Source organism: Vicugna pacos, chromosome 14, assembly GCF_048564905.1.
Source record: "Vicugna pacos chromosome 14, VicPac4, whole genome shotgun sequence".
Taxonomy (NCBI): Eukaryota; Metazoa; Chordata; class Mammalia; order Artiodactyla; family Camelidae; genus Vicugna; species Vicugna pacos.
In genome coordinates, this window is record NC_133000.1 from 20918050 (window position 1) to 20934433 (window position 16384).

A 16384-nucleotide genomic window follows, 5' to 3' on the forward strand; every position below is an offset into this window, starting at 1 on the left:
CAAAGGGGGATAACAGTATTAACTGCCTCACAAGGTTGTGGTGAGGATTAAATGAGATTATGATTGTAAAGCACTGGGCTCAAGACCTGGCATGAAGAATGGATTCATTAAAAGTGTTAATTCCTCCTTTTAAATTCCATGCCCTTGGGATGGTGCCAGAAATCTACAGTAAATTCTCTCTTGGCTAGCTGACTTTGAAAAGAAATGGTCCTTGTCCTCCACGTCTCGGAAGTGAGTCTGTGGAGGATGCAGGATTTTGAGCTAAGGGAGGTGGTTGCGGGTTGAGCCGATGGCTGGGGTCCATCCCTTCCTCTTGGCTGTCCCACGACAGTATTGTTCCCAAGAACACTGCCTTCCTCTTTCCTGCACGGCAGCTGGAGCAGACACATCTGCTGGGCCGCAGGAACAGGGCCAGACAGCGTGCGCACCGTCTGATCTTATCTCGGCTGTGAGGAGCGCTGGCACCAGCCCCACTCTTCGCCTTCCCTTAAGATGGCCTGTGCCTCTCGGCCTTGACGGCCTCAGGAGGAAATGGGTTTCTGGACTGGGACAATGTGCTATCAAATAGGCCTGGGGACTTCTTGCATGCCTGCTCTGTTTATTCATCAAGCATCAGCTTTACAAAGGATATTTTTAGAAAATGTCCTTTGATCTGGAAGTTAGTGTCAAGCCAGCAAGACTTCATCCATATGGAATGCATTGTGGACCGAGCTGGCCGGAGTGAGGTTCCCAGCAGTGGGCTACTCTGGAGCAGGGATTCCTGCTTGTTATTCTGCTGTGTCCCCCAGCTCACATATCTGTCCCGGCTGAAGACCCAAATTTTGCTTCCCCACCCCAGCCTTGATTTTTCAATTTATCAAGGCTCCGTTGCTTCACATTCCTTTTCTTTTCCTTCAGAAATCCTCTACATTGAACTTAGCTCTGACTCAACAAGTCATTTGATTCCTTTTCTTCTTTTTTTTTCATTTATTAATAGCTTTCTTTTATTGAAGTATAGTCAGTTTACAATGTTACATCAATTTCTGATGTACAGCTCAATGTTTCAGTCATACGTATACAGACATATATTCCTTTTCATTCTAAGCGAACTAGGCCAGAAAGAGAGCGAAACATACCATATGATGTCACTTATATGTGGAATCTTAAAAAAAAGAAAAAAGACACAAATGATTCCTTTTTCATCATCAAAACCCCTACGTTGCCTTTCTCCCTCCCCCTTGTCTTATGAACAGATTTAGGATGCTCAAGATTAGCTTCAAGATTATGCCTTGGAGTCTAGAATCTCTGGCAAACATTTTCATGTAAGTAGTACAAATTAAAGGCTCTTGGAAGTGGAAGTCATGAAGAACTCTGTCCCCTCGCCCTCTCCATCCCAGGATGACTTTCCCAAGGGACCTTCACTTTCCCATGCTGACTATCACTCACACCACCCCTAAACAGTTGTGGTCCTTTCCTTCTTCCATCAAAAATGATGTCATCCCAGCACCCGGGAAGTTTAGCTCTCATTCATGATCCACCCATACCTAAGGAGAGCCTCCAGTAGGAAGGGAGTCAGGTCCCAGAAGCGGCTTCTCCACCTCTGTAGCTCCTCATCCTTGTCCAGGTACCGGTCCCCTCTGCCTGTAACTGTCCCTGGGTAAAAGCCAGGAATCACACATGTCTAAGACAGAATTTTCCATCAGCAATTTCCAAATAAAAATGAAATAAGATGTGCTCAAATTAAAGGATAAAAAAATACTATAATTAATAGGCTGTTCTCACGGTATTTCCCAAAAGGAAATGCCCTACCTGGACTTTGATAAGGGAAGCTATGCATGCTGAGTTCTTGCTTTTGACTTATTACACCAAGCAAGGCTTCAAGGGAGAAAAGAAAAATGTATCATAATTTAACCAAAGCCTGGAAATTTCCACTTTATAAAATATAGAAATGACTCATTGTATGTGCCTGGAAGTTGTCTAAATAATAATAATACGAGCAATCACTTACAGGGCTCTTCTTTTGTGCCAGATACTGTTGTAAGTGTTCCAGCCTTATGACAGTCCCGTGAAGTAAACAATATTAGTATCTCCATTTTATAGATCAAGAGACTGAGACACAGAGATGTTAAGGAACTTCCCTCAAGGACAGGTGACTCACATTGGAGCCAGGATTCAAACTCAGGCGGTCTGATTTAACCATGCAAGACTGTACTGTACGATACTAGTATGCCACACTAATCCATAATGTAATTAATATACAATATTATGCTGCCCCTCCAATATTATAGTCTCTTCTAAGTCCCCAAGTTATGTGAATGAACAAAAGAAACTGATTTCTAGTATTTTCATTATTATAAAGCAGGAGTAATAAACTGATAGCCCAGAGGCCAAATCTAGCCAATATACGTATTTTGGGGATCGACGTAGTGTTTAAAATAATTTGAATTTGAATGTATTTAGACAAGGCAAGTCCTATCTAGTTAGTCAAGTTCTCACTGCTTCTTATAATATTACCTACCTAGTCTTCTAGGAGTTTATATTTATAAAATAATGTATACAGTATTACATAACACACATTTGAGTTTACATTGAAAAACTGTTCTGAGGCTGACAGTGTTTATCTGTTATATATTATTCAAGCTAAAAGTCAAACTTAGTATAATAATTGGCTTCTGATCTTGGCTAAGCCACTGATATGAAGTCATGAGTAGGTCGCTTAACCTCTTTGAGCGTCATTTTTATCATTTGCCAAACAGAGGAAACACTATCTATAGTCTAGCCATCTTTCTTTTTTTTTTTAAAGAAAAATGAGGTAACATGTGAGGGGAGAGGAGTGTTATTCATTTAATTAACAAATATATACTAAGTATTTATGATGCTCACGCCACTCCCTTAGGTACAAGGTACAAAGATATACAAAATATAATCCCACTCACCCTGGAGGTGGTGAGAAAAGAAAAATGAATTTTAAAACATAACAAATAGTGCACAGGAGCGTTGACCCCTGTAAGGCGGAGTCCTCAGATGAGGTGTCGTGGAATTTGGACTGAGCCTTGAAATGGGGGTGGGATTTGGCTGGATGGAGACGAGGGGGACACCCTGTGTTTCCAGAAGAAGGGCTTTGGAATATTTAATGACTAGCTGAGTACAATGAATATGCTTCACAGGACTACCTCAGAGCTGTGATCTGACTTTCTGTTTTGTGGTCGGGATGAGCCTTACAACCTGGACTCTCACGGTTTCCTCCCAGGAGGAAGAGACACTGCCGGTCTGGGCGGCAAAGGTGGTCCTTACCGGCTGGATGCAGGCCACACAGTGTATCAGGTCTCCGAGGCTGAGAAAGATGCGGTCCCCGAGGAGGTGAAGAGAGCTGCGAGAGAGATGGGCCAGAAAGCCTTTCAGCAGAGGTGAGTGGTCCCCGGTGCCTCTGGGGCAGCGTCGGCCGCTGTGGTGAAGTGTCACAGTGGACCCTGGGTAGACCCAGACCTGTGTGATTCTCCGCCTCACACAGCAACTTGGACCACAAATCCAGGGCCACCTCCCTCTCTGATGGAGACAGTCAAGTGAACAGAATCTCCCACTCTTTCTACTCAGGCTCATTTAAACGTATTGATTACATGTGATCATATAGAGGAAGAAATTAAACACATGAGAAAGTAAAACGAAAAATATTTCTCTTAAGAGAAACTGAAACCCAAATCAACCCATCCACATCTGTTCCTCGGCCACATGCAGAATTCAGATAACTCTACGTGGTTGGCCCTTTCTGCCGTCAGAAGTCTTATAGATACACACACACACACACACACACACACACACACACACCCTGCTGAGTGCTGAAGTCACGTGGCCCGGAGGCTGTGCCCTCTGGCAGTGCAGAGAAGGGTAAGGTCAGTGGGCTGATGTGGGGTGAGGCCTGAGATCAGCCGGCGTTTGGACATTCCAAGAAGGGAAAACCAAGTGAGCAGAGGCACCAGGGTAGGATGAGCAGAGTGTCTATAGTGGAGGAGCCGCTGGAGGTGCTGGGGAGTGAGGTTGCCAATCCAGGGGACAGGGTACCAGCTGGGGGTGCTGGGGAGTGAGGTTGACTGCAGAGGCCTTGTCAGTGGGGGGAGGCCTTGGAATCTGGGCCGACAAGCCTGTGGCTCTCAGACATTCTGAACCACTTTGATCAGAACCACCTAAAATAATGAGAAGAAGCCACGTGATGCTTTCACTAGACAATCCACGTGTGTTCCTTGGCTAAAAGTGAAAAATGCCAAAGGACCTGCAAGCTCTCTTTTGGGACTGAGGGCGTTGGTAGCGGTTTGGGAGACAGATTTACATTGCCGCGCCCTGTGAAGGAGCTGGGTGCAATTCCAGAAAGCATGTTCCAGCGTATGTGAGTTCTGAAATTCCTCCCACGGAGAACATCTGGTGTTGCATTCTGTACTGTACTTATACATCCTGCAAGTAAACAGCTCAGAACAATGGGGACAAAAATGCAAGTCCCTCCCGCCACACCCTCAGGAAAGCCTGCAAGCCTTAGGACCCCCGTGCACTCAGCAGGTAGATAAGACAGAAGTGTTAACTCTCAGCCCTTCTGCTGGCTTCCCTGGAGACCTTGAACAATTGATTTATCCTCGTTGGACGTCAGTTTGTTCTTCTGGTGATAGGTGACTTCCCTCCCCTTCCTCTCAGAGGGGTTATGTGGGCAAATAACTATGTTAGGCATGAAAGCAGTTTCAACTTCTCAAAAAAAGATGGGAGGAATTCTATAATGCAAGGTCTCGTTAGAATTAAAATACTGTTCTCCACCGAAAACTAGGCACAGCGCTGTAAATCAACTCTATTTCAATAAAATGAAATAAAAATAAAAGATGGCTTTACATTTCATATAAACAAGTAAGCATTTATTTAGGAAAAGAACTGAATAATTAGATACACATCATCCTCTCCTCCCCAATTAATGATTGCCTGTTGTTTCCACACTGCAAACCTCACAAGTCTAGTCTCAATTTTTGTGCAAGTGAACAAATGGCTAGAATACTTTGACACACACATAGTTCTCAGGGAGGCAGAATGACCTTGAAGTAGTGCTTGGTACAAGTATATATACAACCCCTCCTCCGATTTCCATGGTAGCGGGAAGGAGCCTGGGTTCATTAAGGACCGTTGCCCCACAGGCAAGAGAAGTTTAGGAGCATCTGTGATGAGGCAGTTAAACTTAGTAAAGAGGAAAATTTAGTAGTAAATTTAGTAGGGAGGAAAGAGAAAAAATGGGGAAGGGAGTAAGTGAGAACGCCACATACCTCTACTAAATGCTGCCAGGAAGAATCTAAGTCCAAGTTAAAGAATACCAGAAGGTGATTGAAATACAGCGGAGGTGGGCGAGGGGATGGGAAAGGAGAAGGCGAAATAAAAACAGACATGGAAACCCTGAGAAAGACAAGACGTAGCCAAACAGACAGAATAATGGGGCTTTCTACTTTCAGGTTGTAAATACTCCCATCTGATGAGTATTCAACTTAGGATGGCTAAATATTTTTCTTTAACTTTTTATCATGAAACTTTTCAAACAGAAACAAAAGTAGAGAAAACCATGCAGTGCACCCTGTGGACCTGTCCCTCCAACATCAAGAAGAAAAATCTGAATCCACTCCCCAGTCCCCGCCGCTGGGGTATTTTTGAAGCAAATCCAAGGTTGTCTATCTGTTTCTATTCAGATTTCGATCTGAAATATTGAAATGAAATATTTCAGAGCATATCTCTGAAATATTTTATTTTAAAAAATTAAAACAATATTATTATCATGTCTTTAAAAAGTAGTAATTCCTCACTGTCATCTAATAATTAGCTTTAAAGCTATTTTGCAATTCTAGACATAGGCAGAATGAGGTCAAGTTCCCCCATGTATACTTTTATAGCACCCTGTGCCTTTTCTCCATTGTTCTTATCACTCTGTCCCGTTATGTTATTATCTGTGTGAGTAGTTGATTCTTCTCCACTGCAAGTTCCTTGAGGGCAGGTATCTTGCCCTCTAGTATTTCCAGGGTATCTACACCCAGAACCTGGTACGTGGCAAGCACTCGGTACATATTTGTGGAATGAATAATACACACATGAGCACAAGCAATGGCATCACCCTTTAATACTCAATTCTGAGACTGGCTAAAACCAGACTGACAGCCAGACCTCTCCATCACCCCAGAGGTCCACCAAATTGCCTTGAAGATGGCTTCTTGACATCATCAACATAAGAGCATTTAGTTAGCATTCATTTGTATCTGTATTGCTGGTTCCTATATATCAAGAATCGATTAACTCAGGAAGAATAACAGAGGTAGACAAGTATAAGACGTGCATAAAGCAGAACAGAAACATTAAACCAATAAAACGTGAGTGAAACCGATGGCGAAGTACTTTTATGCGCTCCGGAAAGCGTTTGAGGTGGGCACCAGCTGTGGAAATCGTGCCCACTACCATTTGCAAAACTAATCAGCCTCAAACAGTAGATCTCAGCCTATGTTTGTTTTCTTCATAACTGATCCAAAATTATAGTATTTAAGTCTGACCTGTACGAAAAAGTAAAATGAGAACGAAAATTCCCAGACTCTTACGTAACAGTAAATACACCCTTTAAGGATATACTGTGCCAACAAAATGCAGTTAGTCCACACAGATTACTAGGATGTGGAGCAGCTGTGCCCTGCAGTTGATCAGGGTTAAAGCAGCAGAAAGACATATTTTCAGCTAGTTTTGTGGGCTTGAGAGTATTAGCACTGGGAGGCTTGTCTGATCCAGAGGCTAAAATTTCCTATTTCCTTTCCCCACTCCCTGCCTCGGTCTTCATCTTTCGAAATGTTATCAGCTTTGAACACCTTGTAGGTGATCTTTCTGAAAGCTGACCCAAGTTGGAATATGATTTCCAGATTTCTTCATAATTAGAACAGCATGTGGTATGTTTTGGATGCAATGTGATCGCACCAGAGGTAGCCCTGTAACTGGACCTAATTCTCATCTCTCTGCAAAGACCAGGGGTCTTACCAGCTGCCTGGCTCCTTCCTTGATGTGTGTGTGTGTGTGGGTGTGGGTGTGGGTGTGGGTGTGGGTGTGAGTGCATTTTCCCACTGCTAAGGACTAGCTGTGTCTACACACTTTGTCTAATCTCCCTTCTTTGGAAAAGTACTCATCTCTCTTCTTCGGGAGAATGCATACTGGCCCCCCAGGGATGAAGAGAGTGGAAGCATATTCTGTAGAATTCATTGTACCAGCTTCTGTACAATGACGCTTGAAGCTTGAGACATAACTTAATCTAATGAAATTTCATAGAGAGATTTAAGAGATTGCCCAAACTAAACATAAGCGGTATCATTAGGAGGTCAAGTCCTGTACACATATTCCCTTTTGTCCTTTAGAGCAGAGAGTAAATTAGATGTAGAAGGACACTTTGGCATGTCACCTTGGGAAACGACCATTCACGTATCATTAACCTTTCAGGTCTTTATCTTTTGATAGCCAGTGTTATCAAAGTTCAATCCAGCAGCGTTTATCGCATGCCACTGCGTATCAGGCATTGTACTGGTTCTGGAGACTCTAAGAAAAATGGGACATGTTCCTTCCCCAAGAGGATTAGAAGAGAGAGTATCAGAGAGCATCACATGTAGTAAAGGTATTTTTCATTAAGTTTTTGGCTCAGGTGTCCACACATGTACACACACCTGTGTGTAAACATGCATTTTTATCTGCTGGATCTCAATGTAAAGGATATTTCCTACTGTGGAAAATAAAGTTTGAAAAACACTATGATAGCACAAAATAAATATATGTATTAAAAGCGATAAAGTGCATAGGTTCCATTGTAGGTATCTGTAGAAGATACGTGAAAGAGAATCAAGCAAGACTTCCTAGGATGTGGCCTTGAGCTGGGTCTTGACCCTCGAGTTGGCGTTAGGCAACCCAGCCAGGTGGTAGGGCCAGAATTGCACGTCTGCCCCATGAGAGTCAAAGCCTAACATGTGATTCCAATAAGCCTCTAGTGCTGTGCCCTGAGATGGATGCATTCTTCCCAGTGCCCGGCCCGGCAGGGAAGAATAGAGGCCATTCATCCTCTCTGAGCATTTGTGGTTTCTGTTCCAGCCCAAGGCAGTAGAAATATACTCTTGGTAAGCGTTTCAGCTCTGCACCTGGGATCTGGCATTGCATGCTTGCACACGCGTGCGTACACACACACACACACACACAGAGCAGTGTAGAAGACTGTGGTATGGTTAGACTTTTGAGATATGCATTCACCATTCCCTGTCCTGGTATCAGCACCCTTTCCATTCATAGAAATTTCTAGGAATGTGTGATTAAATTAGTGTATTATGGACACGACACTACAAAACCATCTACTTATGATTAAAGATCCTGCGTTTTCAATAATTCTGAGTCTTATTTGTATTTCAGTCACTCATCTCAGTTTATTTCAAGCATCTGTTCTGCTCAGTATCATGCTAGGCACCGGGCAGATAAAGATGAGAAAGACCGAAGGAGCAAAGAGTCCAGCTGGGGAGACAGGAAGCAGACACAACTAGAGCACAGGTAGCAACCGCTCCGATAGACATAAGCATGAAATGATATGAGAGCACAGGAGACAGACCTGAAGATCAGAGCAGGCTTCCTGGAGGAGGTGATCATTGATTTGAGCTCTGAGGAGTTTGTGGGAGTTAGTAGGCAAAGAAGCAGGGAAAGGCACTCTGGATGAGAGAGAAGCCCAGGCAGGGCTCGAAGGTCCTGGGCACACGGTGTGTTCAGGAAACTGTGAGTGCACTGACGGGGCTGTAGCAGAAGGAAATAATGAAAAACGATAAAAGGAAACACTATACTGGCAGGATAGAATTTCAAAGCTACAATAATATTAAAACACAACTATCCTAACAAAAACACACAGTCGGCAATTTCAGAAAACTCTTGGATTTTTTACGTAGCAACACATTTATTTGCATTCTTTGGGTCTGAACTGTTACCCTGGTCGACCAGATTAGATGTCCTGGATCTTAAAAAGCAAGCCATGGGATCTCTCAAGGAATCTGCCACATGAACAGACCATGTGCCAGCATCGCGGCACGCCTCTGGGATATAGCAACAGTGTGCTCCAGGGCTGACTCAGACAGGCTCGTGTGAGCCAACCACGTACATTTCTTTCTAACTCAGGGCTCAGGGGCCTCACTATTGGTAGCTTAAAATCGATCACCAGGGAAATCAGCAAACACTACAAAGCAGGGCTTCTTTTCCCCTGCAGGGCGACTTGTTAACCATTTCGCAGCACATCACTGTACACACATTCCTCTCTTTTGAAACTTTCACGGGAGACATCACTTCTTGCTTTTTCTCCCCAAAAGCAAGAGTTACCAAGGAGTTTGCTACAGGGCTGGCAGTAGATGAATGGAAGTGAAAGACCCACATGGACGTGATTTCAGCTGCTGTCTTTTTCACCCTCTGATTTTAGGTTAAAAGAGATCCAGATGAGTGAATATGATGCTGCAACCTACGAAAGGTTTTCAGGTGCTGTTCGACGGCAGGTGCACTCCCTCCGAATTATCCTGGATAATTTACAGGTAATCAACATTTATGGACCAAGAAAATAATCTAGGCCACCTCACCTTTCCTTCTGTCCAGAAAGCAGTCATGTGACCAGCAGCCCAAAAAGGCATCAGACTCCCCGATTTCCCTCATATAGACCTATGAGCATCTCACCTCTACTAGAAGTCCACAAGTAGAATTCTCTTCCTACAAATCATTCTATTGTGAATGACTCTCCAGGCAATGAGGGGAGCATTTTGAATCATCCAGGCTGAGCATCCTCGATGCACCCTGGCCCCTCCTCCTCCAGCCCCCACATTGCCAGCCTCTTTGCAGTTTCACAGCCTGGTCCCCTCTGAACTAGTTAATGTTACTGTTGCCCATAAAAAAATACTAAGATGCTTCAATATTTCTTAAGCAAAGATTTGTTATGTGGAGATTTTACACTTGAGATCGTGTTCTGACCACTTTGTACAGGTAATTAAGGAAGGGCTAAGCATTCTCTAAAATCACAAATGACATAAGATCGCTTTGCCTGGAGAGAGAAGCCTCATTTCGGGGGAGAAGGGGCAGGGCTAGGAGCCCAGCTGTGACATGCTTCATTCTGCTCTGGAATCTTCTGTTCCTTTCCTTGAGTGTTTGAGGTCAATTGCTTTCAGTCATGCCCCTTCCCTCTTTGGTGCCTGATTTCGGTGGTTCTTTTGAGGGGATATTTTATTATTATTCACTAGTTATTGGAGGTAGGTTTTCATGATGTACTTTTTAAAAACTTTGTATTTTTTTTTCTTGAAATATAGTCAGTTCTCAATGTTGTTCAATATCTGGTGTACAGCACAATGCTTCAGTCATACATGAACATACATGTATTCATTTTCATTTTCATATTTTTTTCACCATAAGTTACTTCATGATGCACATTTAATCCATCATCTTAACTTCAAACTGAGAAAGTCTCATTTTTAAAAAGCTCTAAACTGCATCAAGAGATTAGGAAAAGTATCGTCATTTCCAAAGGGAAAGGTCTTCGTAATGATTAACGAGATGCCTAATTTCAAAATCTATGAAATGTAAGACTTAAGCTGTTTGCTTTTTTACAAAAAAAATTCATATGCAGTTATTTAAGATAAAACACCTCAAGATTTTATGCAAACTATGTAAACAACATAACGTTGAATGATTGACTTTTCTTCCATAGTCACTCACTTGGCAAGTGCTCATTGCCCTGGGCATTGAGGGCAGCTTCTGGGTGGGCTCTGAGCTCCAGGGCAGGGCAGTAAGCGAATAAAAGCCAAAGTGGGTGGTTCACAGGAAATGAGGTGCTTATATACGACTGAAGAATGAGTATGGTTCTGTCATTCATTCGTTTCTTAAGTTCATGATGCACACCAGGCATTAGAAATAGAAAAATCAAATGCAGCCCCTGTCCTCAAAGAAGGAACTTAAAGAAGACAAATACTCAGTTTCCTAAGTTCTGCAGAGAAGTACGTGCATGAATGAGCTGATGAATGAGAAGAGGCTTCACGGAGGATGTAATGCTTGAGTTCACTCTTGAAAGATGCTGAGGAAGTTTCCAGGCAGTTGAGAAGTCAAGGCATTCCAGACAGAGGACGCAGCACATACAAGTGCACGGAGGCATGGGAGAGCACACTGAGTTCTGAGAAGGGCGTTTTGTTCCATGTGACTAAGACCATGTACATGGTGGCAGACGGTGCAAGGGAGAAGGCTGGCCCAGTCGTGAGGACCAGCTTGTGACCGGCACTGGATGCCATGAGAACATTGCACAAACAGGCCATTGGAGGATTCCCAGTAGTAGAAGGGATACAAAAATACACTTTTAATTGAAGTAATCAGAATCCTTATCTGCTATTAGTTAATGTCTTGATTGGTATTCACTGGGCACAAGGCTATAGTTACTTTTACAAACATCTTTGCATTAAATCCTCACATCAACCCTTTAAGATAAATGACATTATATTTATAAGATCAGCCAAAGGAAGAAAAATCAGACCCACTGCTGTGACTTCTTAAAGTAGGGACAAATTAAGCCTGGATGAGAATTAGGGTTAACGTTAAGGAATGACTCTTCTGCTAAACACCTCAGCGATGAGACCAGTATCAGACAACCACATCCAGTTTTGCTTCCAGCTTTCAAAGAGAGACATGAAAGGAAACTATGAAGGACTCAAGGAAAAGCAACAAATAAGATTAAATAGATGGAAAAGAAGAAATTGGCACCCCAAAAAACCATAAAGGGATTGGGATTAATAACTTTCTAAATATCCTCAAATAGTGTAAATAATTATCTCAGGGAAGTTATCATTCTCTCTTCCTCTGGAAATCTGAAGAAGAGAAAATAGGCTTAAATCATAGCAAGAAAGAGTTTTAAAATATAAGAAAGGAAATAAAAGTGATTTAATCCTTAAATAAGTACCTAAAAAGGATGTGGAACGTCCATCTCTAGAAATCTTTACAAATAACACCAGTGTTTTAATAAAAGCGAGCATTTATTGAGCAATTACCATGCCTTACATCATTAGCATCATCATCAAGATCTCTTCCATCATCATCATCATTATCATCAAAATCATTATCACTTAGTGGCTAATAGTGCCAGCTCTGGAGCCAGACAGCCTGGGTTCTGTAAAATGGGAAAAACAGATAATTGGGCAGCTATTAAGATGAACGAAGATGATACATGTAAACCATTGAAAAGAATGCCTAGCATATAGCATTCTCTACAGAAGCACTGGCTGCACCATTCCCTTCATTGCACTTGCTAATATTCATCAGCCTGGACTGCAGGCCAGGTACCCGGTCAGGTACTTTACATTCATTGTGCTCGTTAATCCTTACAACCACCAGTCAGTGTTATTTTTTACATTTGATAGATGAAGAAACTGAGACACAGCCATCATCTCAACTTTTAGTGTGGGAACTAAGGATTAAAAAGATGACGTAGCTTGTCCTAGGTCCCTGTGGCTGGTAAACCAGATGTCTGAGCCCAAAGCTCAGGTCTCTATTACCTGTTAGGCCTGTTACCTTCTTCCAACTCAACAATTCTGTGAAAAGCTTAATTGTCACATATACTCTTATGACATTTTGCACTGTTATCCAAATGCAAACCCAGACTCCTCATCTGGTGTTAACTAACGTCTTGATTGGTATTCACTGGGCACTAGGCTATAGTAACTTTTATAAACATCATTGCATTTAATCCTGACATCAGCCCTTTAAAATAAATGCCATTATATGTACAAGATCAGCCAAAGAAAGAAAAGGCAAACCCACTACTGTGACTTCTTAAAGTATTTTCAAGTGTTTCCCTAACTGAATCTTTGTTTTTAAGCCATTGAGGTGTTATGCTCAAGCGGCCCTTCTACTTCTCAATGTAGAAAGATAATGCCAGTTGAAAACACAGCTACTGACCAAGGATAGGCAGGGCCTCATGGGGACTATGTCTTAAGATTGCAGCCAGAACAAGAGAGCCTTGATGTGGTCCCCTTTGGGCATCTCCTGCCAGTCCTGTGTGGCTCTGATTGACTAATAACGTCCAGCTATTTTGAGGTTGTTGAGTAATCCCAGTAACCATGGGTGTTTCCTTGGTGAAGAAAGTCTGGCCAGGGCCTAGCAAATCATCACTTGAGGTGACTTCCCAAAGCCCAGCCGCAGGCCCACGCACTGGTTCCGGGCGGCTGGGCGGAGGTCTGAGGAAAGGGAATGTCATTGCCATTTATGTTAACATGGCTTCAGCCTATGCCTCTGATGTGTGACGTGTCACTCTTCAATTAAGACAGCTATTGGGGGTGGGGAGGGTATAGCTCAGTGGCAAAGTGCATGCTTAGCATGCATGAGGTCCTGGGTTCAATGCCCAGTACTTCCATTAAAAATAAATAAATAAACTTAATTACCTCTCTCCACTGCCCCACCAAAGAGGCAGCTGTCACCACTTACCTTCCTTTGTTTCTTGACCGGATTCTTCACACAATACCATAGAGTCTTGGCTATCAGACCCCTTATGAAGCAATGGCAAGAATTTTCTTATTAGAATAGTAGATAACTTCAGTTAGACTTGGTTCAGAATCTGAATCTCTGATTCTAGCTTTCCCTAACCAAAGAAGCTGTCCATTTCTACAAAAAGCCACTGATTTTAATCATATCTTCTCTCCAGGGTTTTTTTCTAATCTACAGTCATTTCATCCTCAGGCTAATCTTAATTAGCCTTTCTCTGATTGCTTTGCCTAGCATGGTGTCTCCATGAGCCAACAGTTATGTTCGTTTTTTCCCCTTTGAACCTTTAGTGGTTCAAAATGAGCTTGTGTTCAGATAAACGGGGTTTTTGAACACACTGACCTGTGACATGCATTGTGCTGGGCACTGAGGGCACAAAGATTAATAAGATATTGTCCCCGCACTCAACAAAGGTTGAAGTCTCAGGGGCGGGAAGACAGGCACCGTCACAGATCATTTCAGTTTAATATGTAAGCGTCTTGGTGGAAGGATGAATTGGACACAGTGGACGCCCAGAGGAAAGGGCTTCTAGGATAGACTTTGAAGGAAAGGATCCATGACCTGGGTCTTGAAGGACTCATGGGTATTAACCAAAGGAGGGTGAAAATAGTGCCTGCCCAGCAGGGGGCGCAGCATAGATGAAAGCCTAACACCGCGGTCTCAGGTGTGAGCCGAGGGCCCACCAAAGGCAGGGCACCACTCAGTGTGAAATGCAGAAGCCTTTGAGGCTGGGAGGCAGGCAGGTGCCAGGTAAGGGACTTTATTGTAAGCCCCCACTTTGCTGTATGTAAAAATTGGAAAGTGTTTCCCTATTCCTTTTACTTAGTCTGTAATAACTGTATTTCACCCAGTAGACAGTAACTGAATATCTATTTTGCCTAAGGGTTCTTGACCTCAACGATTAACCTTCTAGTAAAGAAGACATGTGCATAGTTATAACAGAAGCCACAATATGGTAAATGCCACAGAAAGGTTTTTTAACAAGGTGCTATGGTTATGTAGACAGATGTGTGAGCAGCTTCTCACAAAGGGAAGGTCATTTGAGCTGGACCATGAAGGATGAGTATGGTTTTACTGGCAACTCTTCTAAGGATGCGGGTGGAAAGACAGTCTTGACCAGAGCTTTTCAAACCGTCTGTGGAGAGGGACCATGTTTGTTTTTCCTTTCAATTAATCACAGACTAACACTTTTATAAAATAAACTAGAAATGAATTACTGGAAAGAAAAGATACAAAAATAATACACAAAATCCAAGCCTATATGATTTAATATTAGATTCAACAAACATAAAAGTACTTGATCAAATTGCCATAAAAGTTTCTAAATCCTGACTGTCAATTTCTGTTCCTTATGTCATCATGGACCAGTAACAGGTATTTACACACCAAAGTCAGTCTGTGTACCTCTGGTCTAGACAGAAGAAACCACTGAGCAGAGGACAGTGACTTGAATATAAGGCTGTTTAGAGAATGGCAAACAGTCCTGGTGACTAGAGTTCAGAGCTTTGGGATAGGCTTGTGGGCAGGGGGGCTAGTAGGAGAGAACACTAGAGAGATGGTGAATCCATGCTGACTGTCCTTTATCATCAGTGAGGAGCGTGGCCATGACTGAGAAAGGCAGTGTTGTGGTTTTATCTTCTCTAGAGAGTTTCACAGCCGTGGAGAGAGAAAGTATCATGGAAGAGAGAGGTGGAAGCCAGGAAATCAAATCATAAAATTACTTCAGATATTCAGGTCAGAATTATCCCAAACCAGGATAACTGAAATGAAAATGGGAAAAATGGAACCGTATGGAGGTAGGACAAGAAGATGGTGACTGATGGAACATGGGGCAAGGGGGATGGTGAGGTTTTCAAGCCCTAGAGGCCAGAAACAAGGACCATAGGAAGAGGAGAGACTTGTGGAGAAAGCAGATATTTGGTTTGGACACCTATGAAAAAATGTCAAGCATTGAAGATTTTAAGATGTGACTCTGGAGTACAGGATAGGTTTGCATATCTGTGTAGATATGTCTGTATTTTTATGGTCGCCTGTGTAGACAAACAGCCCAAGTCAAGAGGGAAGATGTGTGGACAAAGGTGAGAGTGCAGAGCAAAGAGAGGGAAAGGCGGAGACAGCCCTGTCAAGGAATGTCTGCATTTCCAGGGAGAACGGTGAAATGCTAGTTACTCTTTCTTAGCACAGGAATGGCTCATCACTCAGTGCAGGGCATCAGTGGCCATGAGAGGACAACTTCAACCGAGTACAGCCAAGAAATATAGGCCTGACTTCCAGGCTGCATGAGCAAAGGCTTTGCCAGATGACCATTAAAATCATTAAAATAGAGATAAACAAAAAGGACCTACCATATAGCACAGGGAACTATGTTCTGTATCTTGTATTAACTTATAATGAAAATATATATATATATATATATATATATATATATGTATAACTGAATCACTATGCTGTACATGAGAAACTAACACAACATTGAAAAATCAACTATATTTCAATTTTTTAACTCAAAAAAATGATTAAAATAGTAAAGAGCTGTAAACAGTGAAAAGCCCATGTGACAAGAAATTAGGGAAGAGTGCTAGGACTTTTGGAAGCTTTGAAGAGTTTTTGCTAAATGTAGTGCAGTGTGACCCCTATGAGTAATAGTACCAAAGACAACTCAAACCTTCCTAAGAAAAAACATTACTAGCAAGTCAGTCCTTGAGACCCAACAGAAATCGTATCAACATCTCTTACTTGGAGAGGCAGGGGGTAAAAGAGGGAGCCCTAGACTGGGGAGGAGCAGACCACCTGACCTCCATTCTGTCACTGCCAACAGCAGCATCTGAAAGCATCCGCCCTGGGGAGGGGT

The 16384-nt window shown here is 42.7% G+C and overlaps 1 protein-coding gene across 1 annotated transcript in view; it reads left to right on the top strand.

Moving 5' to 3' along the window:
• VWA8 (von Willebrand factor A domain containing 8) overlaps nucleotides 1-16384 on the top strand; it is a 295349-nt gene that overhangs the window by 250503 nt on the left and 28462 nt on the right. The window contains exons 39-40 of the mRNA XM_072976319.1: nucleotides 3230-3386; nucleotides 9452-9560. Coding sequence (XP_072832420.1) covers nucleotides 3230-3386; nucleotides 9452-9560 — 266 coding nt within the window. The remainder of the gene's footprint in view (nucleotides 1-3229; nucleotides 3387-9451; nucleotides 9561-16384) is intronic.